The 12,525-nt window shown below is 41.2% G+C and overlaps 1 protein-coding gene across 4 annotated transcripts; it reads right to left on the reverse strand.

The window, feature by feature from the left end:
- Window positions 1–1,315: 1,315 nt before the first annotated feature.
- Window positions 1,316–12,268, reverse strand: prrx1b (paired related homeobox 1b). Of its 4 annotated transcripts, none has more exons than XM_018753838.2 (4): window positions 11,198–12,268; window positions 5,634–5,809; window positions 4,624–4,839; window positions 1,316–3,618 (listed from the first exon to the last, which is right to left on the reverse strand). In XM_018753838.2, exons 1-4 carry the CDS (start codon window positions 11,466–11,468, stop codon window positions 3,478–3,480), a joined length of 804 nt encoding a protein of 267 aa, XP_018609354.1. In that variant the 5' UTR covers window positions 11,469–12,268; the 3' UTR covers window positions 1,316–3,477. The 4 variants fall into 4 exon arrangements, with proteins under 4 accessions (XP_018609354.1, XP_018609355.1, XP_018609356.1 ...); XM_018753839.2 differs by having other exon boundaries at window positions 11,222–12,267; XM_018753840.2 differs by having other exon boundaries at window positions 4,658–4,839; window positions 11,198–12,263.
- Window positions 12,269–12,525: the final 257 nt, after the last annotated feature.

Consider the following 12,525-nt stretch of genomic DNA (forward strand, 5'->3'; position numbering starts at 1 on the left):
TAATTACTTAATTTAGCATTTTCCGAATGAACTGTCACAGGTAACACATATTCCTGAATGCCGGTAACAAGGGGTTAGATTAAATATTTTTAAATAAAAAGGATCTCGCAATATTTTCGCAACGCCCCGTCTATTGCCGTCCTCTCACTGATGGGCTCCAGATGTGAAGCTGCTGGGGCGCGCAGCCCGCGTGTCGGCTGCGGTTGGAAGGAGCCGCCGGTCCGAGGGGAGGCTGTCGCGGCTGATGGAGGGCCCCGGCCCAGGTCACGGAACAGAACACATCTGGAAGCACTTCGGGTCAGCGGGCTCGGTCATGAAAGGTGAGACGGCCGCTGGGCCTGTGAGGAGTAGCCCGCGGGGCTTTCATCCCAAGCCATGAAAAGACCCTGCATATAGCCCTCCATACACACCACCTTCCCCCAACAAAGGAGAGCGCCATCAAATTGGTTACCATTGCCTCAATACAAAATGACCTGGAGATCATTTTCTCTCATCTGCTTATAGATATGGAAAGGTACCCAACCCCTTTTGTAAGAGGGAGTCAATGGTTTTGTATGTGTGGAAGATTTAAAGAAAAGAACTACAGTCTGGATATAATCTGGGCTATAAGAGAAGTTATGAAGAGTTAAGTGTACTGGACAACGCAGTCGAGTAACTTAGTTACAAAACGAGTATTTACAAGTGTTGACAGCGCTGTAGTTTAGTATAGAATATAAAAGTAGCAAAAAAACTGAGTGTATTTGTACTGATGTACACAGAGAGTAGGAAGTATGTGCACTGTAATGTGTTGGAGATTATCAAGAAGATTGGTGGTCTTCGTAATGTGTAATGTGTGTTTTTCATGCCTCAGGCTCAGCACATGATGCATGCATTTCCCTTTGTGTTTTGTGAATTGGTTGATTTTTGTAAATCAACATGTCAGTGTCACAGTATTTGCAATAGAGTATGTCCCTTTTTCTTTTTCCCAGTCCTCAGTTTCAGAGTTTCCTTGAACTTTTAAAGGTAAAGATCTGATCAGTGATAACTAAATGCTGGATGGGATTCGTATGACACCGCCAACAACTGGCTGTGATCCACTCAGAAGGAAATTAAGTAGAAAAACATAGAAAGCATTTTACCTTGGAGACAAAACACACACTGTAAAATTCTCACCCTATACAACTGCATAATCACTGTGTTTAGCAGGACCAGCACTAAAGGTGCATTGTGAACTATTTTTATTCTTGTAGACATTAAACAAATCTTCACAAATATGGGATTGCATGAAACTGAAAATATATAAATCATACATTTAAGTCCGCAGTATGTTGCCCTTGGTTAAATTTAATGGCACAAAATGTTTAAGATAAATGTGTATATCATGAGTTTTTAGGCTTTTGTTCCAGCTCTTTTCAATACCATAATTTACTCTTTACTAAGTAGATCATTGTTTTGTTTCAAACATTCAAATTTTCTCACACAAGTCCCCTAGGATTATGGTGGGAGCTAAATAAGGAATTAATAAAGATAATATAAACAATGCTGAGGGTATGATTGACAAAGATCAGAGGCTTTCCTGAGTGGCATTTCCTCTTTGGCCTAGCGGTGGTAGCCCCTGAGTCCTCGCCCATGGGTCACAGTGGGGGCTTGCTGGGTCATATGTAAGTGGTAAACTCAAAAAAGCTTTGGGTACAGAGACAACATTATGGTAGTGATTAACCCCAAAGAGGCCATAGGGTCCATTAAAAAAGCTTCCTGCACTATAAAATATTGTTTCCTAGGTAAACACTGCAGTTCCACAGAAAGCATTGAGAGTGTGTGTGTGGCTGCAGGAAAGTCCCGCTCTGAGCAATAAAACACTCTTAAGTGGAAGTCACAAAAATTCCAAGAGCTGTTACTTCAAGCCTTGCATTTGTTTAGCTGTAACTGCAGAACAAAGGTGATATAAGTTATCCAGTGATTGCTGTAGTTTAGATGAATAATTGCTGATATAGTGGGTGCTGGGCCGTCATTTCCAAGGGAACATTCACCCTCCTCAGCTGTCGTGGTAACGTGGCCGCCTGTACATTATCATTATCAAGCTGACATTATGTACAATGGAAGTGGTAAGACAAAGGATAGCCTCAAAACAGGTACAAGTTGCTTTTTTGACATTTTTCTGTGTCCCATAAAAGATTTTAGAGAAGCCTCTTAGATTCTGTCTTCAGTGAAAGTTTTGGTTGGATTGTGACATTGATTCTTGCTTTCTTTTTTTTAATATATGGAGTGTACCTTAATGCTGAATGCAATTTTCATTTTTGGCCACATATGACCACCACATACAACAGGAAACTAGCACTGTTGTTGTTGACTTATTACTATTTAGTTTTTCATAAGGTGAAAATCAAAAGAGGTGAAGACCATGAATAGATTCTGACAATTATTTCATAGATATTTATTCTAAATTTTCTGTAATTAGTGGTATACTTCACACATACTAACTACCCAGGATGACATGATTTTCTGCAAAATTGAATCACTGTTGCCAGCAACAGTTCCAAGTTACCTTTTAATGAGAAGAACAATTTCAGATTTAAATAAAAGTGCATTCTAGCAAGTAGCTACCAATGTCCTAAATACTGTTAATAATTTTGCAATCCACTTTCAAGAATAAGCTCTAAAGTCTAACACCATTGCATTATATATTGCTTGAAACTGCTTTTTTATTATTATATACGATTTTCTGTTACAAATAAAGATACCATACAAACAAAAAGAGCAACTAGTATTTGGGTTCAAAATGAGTTACATTAGCTGACATAGGTTGTATAGTGTATGTTATATAAATCAGGATGCAATGACGAGGTTTGCTTGTCAGTGGTATAAAGTGGGAAATTGAAATAAAACAATAAAATAACATAACCAAGTTTAAAAGTTTCCAGTTTATACACTGGCTGAAGTCTTGTTTTTTGAAAATACCGGGAACACACACTTTCCACCGGTCTGTTGTTTCTTCCCCTTGGGTCATGAAAAGGCAGGATGAGGGTCTTTGGTTTTGTCACTGGGGAAAACCGTGGTGATCCAATCCAGTGGTTGCTGGAGAACCCTGGGGAATTTTCTCAGGTGGTGCCAACTACTGGACTTTAGGATACTTAGCTTTTAATATTCAAGGACATCAGCAGCCTGTTCCATTCTGTTGAAATGTATTTTCTTCAGCTTAAACCAGTCTGCAAAAGTATCCAGGCTTTTTTCATTGTTTTTTTTCTTTGACTAACTGAGACCTGCTTACTTATAATGTTCAAGGGGAAGTGTGCAGAAACATTTTGATATAACTCAGTCTCTCTCTATCCCAATGGTTGCTCAAGAATAGAATACATTCAAGAATAAGATGGTGTCCCACCAGTGGAAGAGTTTCTTGTAAATCCCAAAGGAAGGCTTGTTGCCTGGAGCAAGCCTGATTGGACATGGATCTCAATGTCAAATAGTCCTCCTCGGGTCTCTTCCAGGGGACAACATTATTCACTCCCTTAGTTGACCGTGGGCACCTGGTTCAAGCTGTACTCCTTGGCCTTGAGGCGTAGATTGGCGATGCTGTTCGCCATGTTCATTCCCTGGGAGGTGTTGGTGTTGGCACATGTGGGTGTATAGGTAGCCATGGCACTAGGATGAACACAAGAGCACATGTCACACATAGATCAGTATATCCATGAGGAACAAGAAACATTTGTATGGAAGTGCTGACACATATCAACAACAAATCAAATTGCAAGAGAACCGTTTATTACAAATTGCCCAGATACATACTTTAGAAGTTTTGTACTAAGTGAGAAAAAGAAAGAAACGGATCAACATTTGTCATGCAATTCTAGCTACTGACAAAAGGAAACTTATAATTAGTCTATAAAATCAAGCGGTACTTGCTGTAGGCAGCTTTTTCTGTGGAACTGAAATAGATGCTCCAGCCAGCATTGGATACCAGCATAACAATATATAATTGTGATGTATATGTAAGGTTTCAGCATGGACTCACTTTAGCGATCTCACATGCCAAGCGCGTTTCTACTCAAGTGGAAAGAAGCAGTGCGCTCTCACGCCAGTGGAGACTCCCGACTGAATAACACTCCACTGCTCCTGCCAGATTAATGCTGTCATACATTTTATTTTCCTTTTTCAGAGGTACTACAGTAAATCAAACTAGTGTCACCAGAGACGCAAAAAAATCCAGCCCAAAACGCATTCCGTGCATTTATTAACACATATCGCATAACGGAGGGCTCAGAGGGGAGAGCTGTAGGTCAGAGTTTGTTCATTTTCAGATTTTCAGCTCGTGAAGAGGATTTTAGAGCTTTGTGGGCTCTTTTAACCCTTTAATTTCCAAAAAGAAGTTGCCCTGACTTTGGGTTAGGAACCCTGAATCATGCATTTTTAGTTTACAGTCCTCCAGGTATGGAACTCACTTAGAAGTCTATGCAGTACTTTAAACACACATAAACCTGAGAAGAGAAAAATGGGCACAGAAAGCCAATAGTGAAGGGTATTAATACAGAGGGTGTTTAAAACAGTGAATTGATGAAGATTCAATGGGAATGTAATGGACAGGGAAGTACAGAAGTATATGGCATAACTTTTTGCCAAATGGACATCAGTGAATATTTTAAGAATTGCCTGAAATGATTGTTCGCTGGATGGGAAGAGACACCTGTAGGGGGATGTGCTGCCCCAGGAAAGGTAGTCGTTGGGCCGAGGTGCGGGGCGGGGTACAATCGGCTGCTCCACTGCTGTCACATCCCCAGAGTACGACTTCAGCAGGGAAGCATTCTTGCTGGCAAGCATGGCCCGTTCATTCCTGCGAAACTTGGCCCGTCTGTTCTGGAACCACACCTTGACACCCCAACGCCCCAGGCAACAGAAGGTTAGGAGAGTCCAAAAATGCCCCTTAAGGAATAACAAGCTCATTGGGAAGCCTCTGTTCAAGTGATGTCTTCTCTGAGTCAGTGGACTCAGTTGCATTCCCGTCAAGAAAGGACTTATCATCATGAGACTGAACTTCATTTACTTCTTTCCGTCATAACACTGCCATATAGTCTGAGAGATCATTTAATAATACTACTCCAAAGAGAAAAACAGTTGATTGTGGGCACCACAACTCTCGCACAGCAAATAAAATCTTTTATTAAAGCAATTCTTAGTCCTCACTAAAGTACGGCTGTTGCTCTGGGCGGCACAATGTCCTGTAACGCAACCCTTCAGGAATGAGCACAAAGTCCTTTTATCAAAGGATCGGTATTGCTCTGGTAAGTATTAATCACAGATGTGTTTCTTTTCTAACAAGGCATAATGCCGGCACAAAACACTCCCATTCTAACATTAAGGGCAAGCCAACACACCAAAGCCTGAAGTCTTTACAGTACGCGTCCTTGCCGGCATCTGTACATATGTGACACATATGGAATGAATTGAAATTTGAATTCTCATTGAATTCGGATGCTAAATGCATTAAGTCATTAGAATTAATTAACCACCCTAATCAAATTTAAATCCCTAGTGACAGTCAGTTGCTATTACATGCTGCTTGAGGGTATGTTTCACAGGTGAAACTTGCATGTCGGATGCAAAAAAATCTGATGCAATGGGGTTAACTGAGAGGCACGCGAGGCTGCCGGGCTGCTGCGTACCTGTACTCGAGCCTCAGTGAGGTTGACTCTCCGTGCCAGGTCTTCTCGGACAAAGGCATCGGGGTAGTGCGTCCTCTCAAAGACCCTCTCCAGAGCCTGAAGCTGGCTGCTGTTAAATGTGGTTCGATTCCGCCGCTGTTTCCTCTTCTTCTTCTCCTCTGCATTCAGCTGCTCATCTGCAGCGCATTCAAACAACACACAGCAGGAGTCAGAGCTAAACAGGCATGCACTGGAATATAATGTGTACACAGTGATTTAAATTATACCAAATTCTTTGGCCTATCTGTTCACTGAGACAGTATGGAGAGCCAGCTTACTGATGATCTGTCACTGTGCTTCTGACATGTGCTAGCAATATCATAGTCTCTCATCAGAACTGTGTATATGACTTCTGCATTTAATTAAGGTTATGAACATTAATAAGTAATTGTACTGTCTATTTGGTGGCACAAATCAATCTGTCATCCACCTCTAAGCATACAGCTTATGTGACTCGCCAAGAAGGTCAGTTTCAGTGGAACTTACTTTTCATCGAGTAACAGTGACACAGACGCATGGCATTTGCTGTTTATAAATAAGCATCACAAAATATCAGGTTATATTTTGCATCATAAAATATCAGGTGGCAGTTCATTAAACTTATTCTGATCTTGCAGGCAGAGTTCCACTACATTGTCATTTTCTTGCTACAGTTGCAGAACTAAATTGGAATAAAAATACAGATCTACTGTGATACTGCAGATATCTAAAATTAAGACTAATTAAGTGTACAGTAATCCTTCAACAGGCTACAAGTCTAAAGAATAAAGATGACTGTATACATCTCTTAATTTTTTAAATCAAGGACTTTTTCTCTTAACTATTGAGCAGATCAGAGTTAGTTTCATTAGAGCTAGTTTAGAGCAATTTATTTATACATCACAACTACAAAAGTTAACATTTGTATTAAAATATATGTAATTCCTATACACCCAAAATGTTCATAAATGACCCGTAGTTTTATATGATTATCAACAGATAACAGCAATTTTCTAATGTAAAATTTAAACCTAGAAGTTAAAAATATAATCACTGACAACAACCAGATATAATTAAATTTAAAGTTGCATGATTTTTTTTGCACAGGACATAAGGATTGCACTAAGTACATTTTTGACCAAGGAACTAATTCAGCTTGTGGTTCTTTCATTTTTGTGCTACTCCAAAAAACCTTATTTTAAAAATTTTGTGAAATGATTACATGGTGTTTATTAGAAATTAATTTCATAAATATAAAAGCATTTCTGAAAGAACAGTTAAAAGACTAAGAAAGCAGACACCAGTCAGAGTAAGAAAATCATGACAGCAAATTAGTTTACAGCACACCTATCTTCAATATGCAGCTGCAAATCACACACACACACACATTTTCAGAACCGCTTGTCCCTTACGGGGTCACGGGGAACCGGAGCCTACCCGGCAACACAGGGCGTAAGGCCAGAGGGGGACTGCAAATCACCATTTAAATATTCTGAATGTGTAGTAGGGGCAGAAAATAATTTACACTATCAGTACAATATAGAAACATTATGGTCACCATGTGATGTGTTATAAACAGACATCATTAATTCAGTACAGACTTCTGGCATGTACTTCCCACGACCGATTTCACTTTATGAGAATGACATTCCTCAAAAAGCAGCCCCAGTTCTGGGTTTTTGCTCTTATACCTTTTTGACCACAAGATGAACTTCAGCATCTGATGCCTGATAGTCACACAGTGACACAGGCCTGGGTAGTGGCACCAATTATATGTCATTAAACACTGAAAGTTAACTTCTTTTCAGCTGAATTTACAAACCAGATGTGTACTGTGTTCTTTTCAGTGTCAGAAGCCTTTGGTACAACTTCAAAAAGAGCAAAGTGGGCTAAAAACAGAAAACGGAAACAGAAAAGTATTGCACAGAACCAGTGTTTTTTAATGTTTTTATTTGTGCATTCTTACTGCACAAATGTGAGAACTTGTCAAATTTTTTTTTTGATGCTCTGCCAAACTCATACAGACACGCTATTATACTGAGGTCTTTGAACCAACTGCTCAGAAATGAATTCAGATTTGTTTGTACCTAAAACATTGCCTAAGGACTTGAAGGACAATAGATGCAAAATAACGCCTACATTCGATGAATACATTGCAATGCTTTTTTTGAAACCACTTCAAACATACTAATATTTACTACATGCAATTTACTCACTGCAGCTATTTGCAAAAACACAAAACTACAGGCCAGGTGAGCTCTTACATATTAATATATTTAACAAAAAGGCATGTCTTTATAAAAAGTGTATGAAAGTCAGAAAAGACAATGTTTCTACCAGAGGCCATCATTGTTGTGAATAGAGCTATCTACTACATTCTACCAAGGCGTCATCAGACATTTATGTATATATAAGTTATTAAATATATATAGTAAGAAATACCCTATGTATGTATTATAAAGGTTAAATAGATTGAGATTCTCGGTATTTGATATTTTTCATTTTGCTGAGCGCATAAAATATTTGTTCTTCAGTACGTACGGTTGTCTAGGCGGGAAAACGCGCCGCCGGGGACGCGCTGCGCGCTCACTGCGCACATCAATCAGTGCGAAGGGACGGGAGCGGGCAGAAGACTGGTGACAGAGCGATTAGACACGGACTGTTACCGCGTTATAGGCTTTTATCACATCCAGGCTGCTGGGCAGACGACTCGGAAGAATGAATGTGGCACTTCGGAGATGCGCACGGGCAAAGTCATTTTAATATTTAATATACTATTCAAATCTCTTCCAAAACCGCATTAATGATCGATCCAGTATTTCTCATTCAGTTTTTTCGACTGATAACTTCTGTATATACATTTAAAATTACATTCATGACGTTTCATGGTGCATTTCCATTTTTATTTATTTAGTTATCTATAGTATTCTGCCAACGCTTCACGGGCACTGTGGTAAAATTACGATGTCGGCCTGCAGTATTATTACCTTCTTGTTGATGGAAGCAGGATGCATAGTCGGGGATGGTGGATTCGTGCTTAAATGCACAGCCAGTTTTGTTATACTCTTTTATATTTTAATCTCTGTTTGGATTTACAGTTCTCCACCAGTACTTTAGCGCACGACATTATTAACTTTTATTTAACTGACACCAACTTTTCACTTTCCAGCGACTTACTCATTCTCTCCGCATTTTGCAGCTTTTTCACATTTCTAAGTAACTGCAAAAGAAACCACTCTGTTGTCAGCTACAGGCACAACACCAAACCCGGCGCCCTGGTTCTAGGCCCACTTTACATGTCATCTTGGATCCAAAACCTATGTAATAACGGCGGAAAACATTTCTTAGCTGTATTCGTGCACGCAATGAAATATGAATAGATTTTCGTATAATCTTGAAGACTACATTAATGTAACATTTGTAACAAATGTAACATTTATCAGCATTTGATTTGCATTTCTCCACAGATTTTATAACTGCTTCAACTGTGACTAAAAACAGCAACTGCAGTCGATCTATATTGACAAACCTATATATATATACGCGAAGGGGTGATAGCGGCACGCGCCAGCTGATGGTTGCGGGGACCGAGAACTCGGTTCGGATGTGAACCAGCGCAGCATGACGCTACTTTACGACACAGAACGTGCAGGTCGCGTTCACGTTTATTTTTTTCCCTCAATATTTCACCGAACGGCGCGCGCTGACACACACATGGATGGAGAGAAGCGCATCACCGGCGCGGTGACCAATATGAGTGATTCACGCTCGTATTTAATTTAAAGTGTCAGCATTTTGCATTCCACGTCTGCAGACTACTCGGATTACTCCTCATGTTTCTTATTTCATCCTTTCAGACAGTTATGTTTTGCACCTCATGAGGTCTGATGTGATCCCTTTCCCCTGCTAATATCCCCCAGAATAAATGGAGGGAAATGCAGGAAAAAAATCAAACAAAAGAAAACAAAATAAACACGCATCATTTAGAATCATGTACCTTTATATTATTACGACGAATTCAGTGATGATCGCATTTTCAGAAAATTATTTCAGCACTGAAATGTACTCATCACTCTTTTAAGTCCCTAAATTCAGCTGCAATGTTTTTTTAAAAAAATCTGTTTTATTTTTTTGTAAGAGAACTTCAGTAATTTCTACTCAAGTACTAAATAAGATGTAGACGCCATGGTAAACTGTACGGATCACTTCGAGCTGGTAATGTTCCATTAGCTTACATATAACAAGGTGAATTATGCTATTTCGAATTTTAATAAAACAAACTTGTTACAGATTAAAACACAAACAGATATTTGTTAAAAAATAATGTGTAAAATATAGATTTAAACAGATGGAAAAATTTGATTTTCCTCGATTGTAATCGATAAACAACATTGTTACGTAGGTTTATGGTTCTATACGATTTCCTTCAAAATACTTAATACTTATGTACTACGTAAGTATAAACATAAATATAAATATATGTATAAAGAAATACAACCAATTTATATTTTAGAACAAAAAATTGATTTTTTTTTCTGACTCTCTAAAGGTTGAGTAACTGCAGTTATCCCATCGCAATAATTAGAAATTCACACATGAAAAGTCTTTGCTGTTGCTACTGCTATTTTCAAGAGTAACTAAAACCAGCCAGTTCTGTTAAGACCCCGACTACATAATTACATAAATCTGGCTAACTGTTCAGATCTTGTACATTCCAGGGTTATAGATTCCAACTTCCACAGACCAGGGAAAGAAATCAATAGATTGATGTATTGTGTTCAGCGCTGTGGAATACCTTTATTTTGGCTACTCTTCAGACCATTTCTGCATGATCTGATTATACTCCACATCTTCAATGGGCCCCTTTAAGTTTCCAAACTGTTTTCTTCAGAGTGCTAAAATACAGAGGCATATTGAGCATGTTGCCCTCTATACTATAGTGCCATCAGCAGTGATGGTCAACTAAAGCAAATGCTTATGCTATACACTGGAAGTCGCACGGAATGACTTCCAGTATATAAATGGACCTTTAATACACACATTTTAACTGCAAACAGCAAAACAGAGTTTCTTCAGGGTCTTTGAAGACTACACGCGCTGCCCCCCCTCCCCCTCCCCGCCAACTCCCATTCGATTCCAAGAAGAGTCCCTTATGCTGGGCAGCTGCGGACCGCGTACTGTTTAGGGGCATTGATTGCAATGTGTGAAGGTTCCAGGTTCAAATGCCACTCCTGGTGTGGTGCCTTTGATACACGGCACTTACACTACACGATAAAGTAATAATACCTTGCTCGTCTGAGTAAGAACTGTAAAGTTGGTTCCGTTTTCGCGTACGTCCTCTCTTGGATAGATACAGGAGTCAGATAAATAGGTTATAATAATGATGTCCATTTGTAGCACTGGCGGTTAATGTCACAAGCGCGGCTAGATGAACCGACGTGCACGTGTAATGTGCCAGTCCCTCTGCGTTAGGGTGTTAATGGCAACCCGAGCCCCAGTGCACATAAGATGCATACATGATACATACAGCACATATACATACATACCCCGGGAGCTCCCTGGACACTTACTGTCCTGCTGCGTGGTGTCGCTGCCGCTGGTCAGTCCCGGGGACTCGAGCATGCCCCGTCCGGCCTCTACGCCGGCCTCCTCCGCCTGCGCACCCACCATCTCCCCTGCCTCCTCCAGATCCAACAGGTGACTCACTGAGAACTTCTTCTTAGCCTGTAGGTTCTCCAGATTGGCTGTAATCGGACTCTCCAGGCGGCTGGATATCGTGGCTTGTCTGTCCATTACATGTGCATAACCAGAAGTCATGACGCAAATGGGATGCGGGGTAATGAATGGAGGAGCAGCGAGCGGGACGACTTATTATTCCTTCGCATGCATACAGTCAGGCACCTGAGCCGGTGGTCTCCAAAGCTGCCGGCGAGTCAGCGAGTCGGCCCTTGCGTCACAAAAGCGCTTGTACGGATCATCCGGAACCGCCGGCGCTGACGCTCCGCAGATCTCGAGACGTCTCGAACCCGCAGAGATTCACGGGGCGCGCAGCGGGACGGACAATTGAAGTGTGAAGCTGAAGTTCTTCTCGCGTCCCCTTCCTTCCCTCCGTTCCCCTCCACAGTTTTTCCACAACTCGGGTCGGGAGATCGCGCCGACGATGAGTCCACTCACTGAAAGCCCCCCCGGATGGCGAGCGGTATCGCGCCCGGCCCAGTCCAAATCCCACAGCGACTTCGGAGAAACGTTTTTTTTTTTTTTTTTTTCTCCTTCCTCCTTCTTGTCGTTCTCAGCGCTTGTTGACTCACGGCAGTGGAGGAGATGATGTCTACCAGATGCGTGGGTGTTCGGGAGGTCTCGCTCTGCGTTCCGAAGAGGAGGGCCGAAGACGCAGCCTCGTTTGGGGCGAGGGCGCTTCGCGAAGCGGTTTTTGACTCCGGCACTTCAAACAGCGCACACTGGGCAGGAGAAGGAAGCCCGAGCGGGGAACAAATGAGAACCTAAGACCCCCCGGGACGGAAGATCGTCCTAATAGGGGCCTGTAATTACGTGGCGATGCTTTTTTCTGTAACTTTCTGACGTTTTACAGAGACGCTCTCAGACTCCAGCACCGCACCTCCGCCCCCCCCCCCCCCCGTCCCCCGGACACCGCGCAGAACGACCCCCGTTTTACTGCGAAAAAAAACAACATGATGCACAATTTAAATTCGAGATATGGCCAAACCAGCAGGGTCGAATCCTCGCTCCTGCTGTACCCTTTTGATGCAAGACGAATACCTCATGATGTATAAATGGGTAGATCACTAAAGGTGATTATCATTGGATTTAAGCCACCTCTCTGTTAGCTAAATAAAGGTTATTAATAATAATAATA

Source organism: Scleropages formosus, chromosome 9 (genome assembly GCF_900964775.1).
Source record: "Scleropages formosus chromosome 9, fSclFor1.1, whole genome shotgun sequence".
Lineage (NCBI taxonomy): Eukaryota > Metazoa > Chordata > Actinopteri > Osteoglossiformes > Osteoglossidae > Scleropages > Scleropages formosus.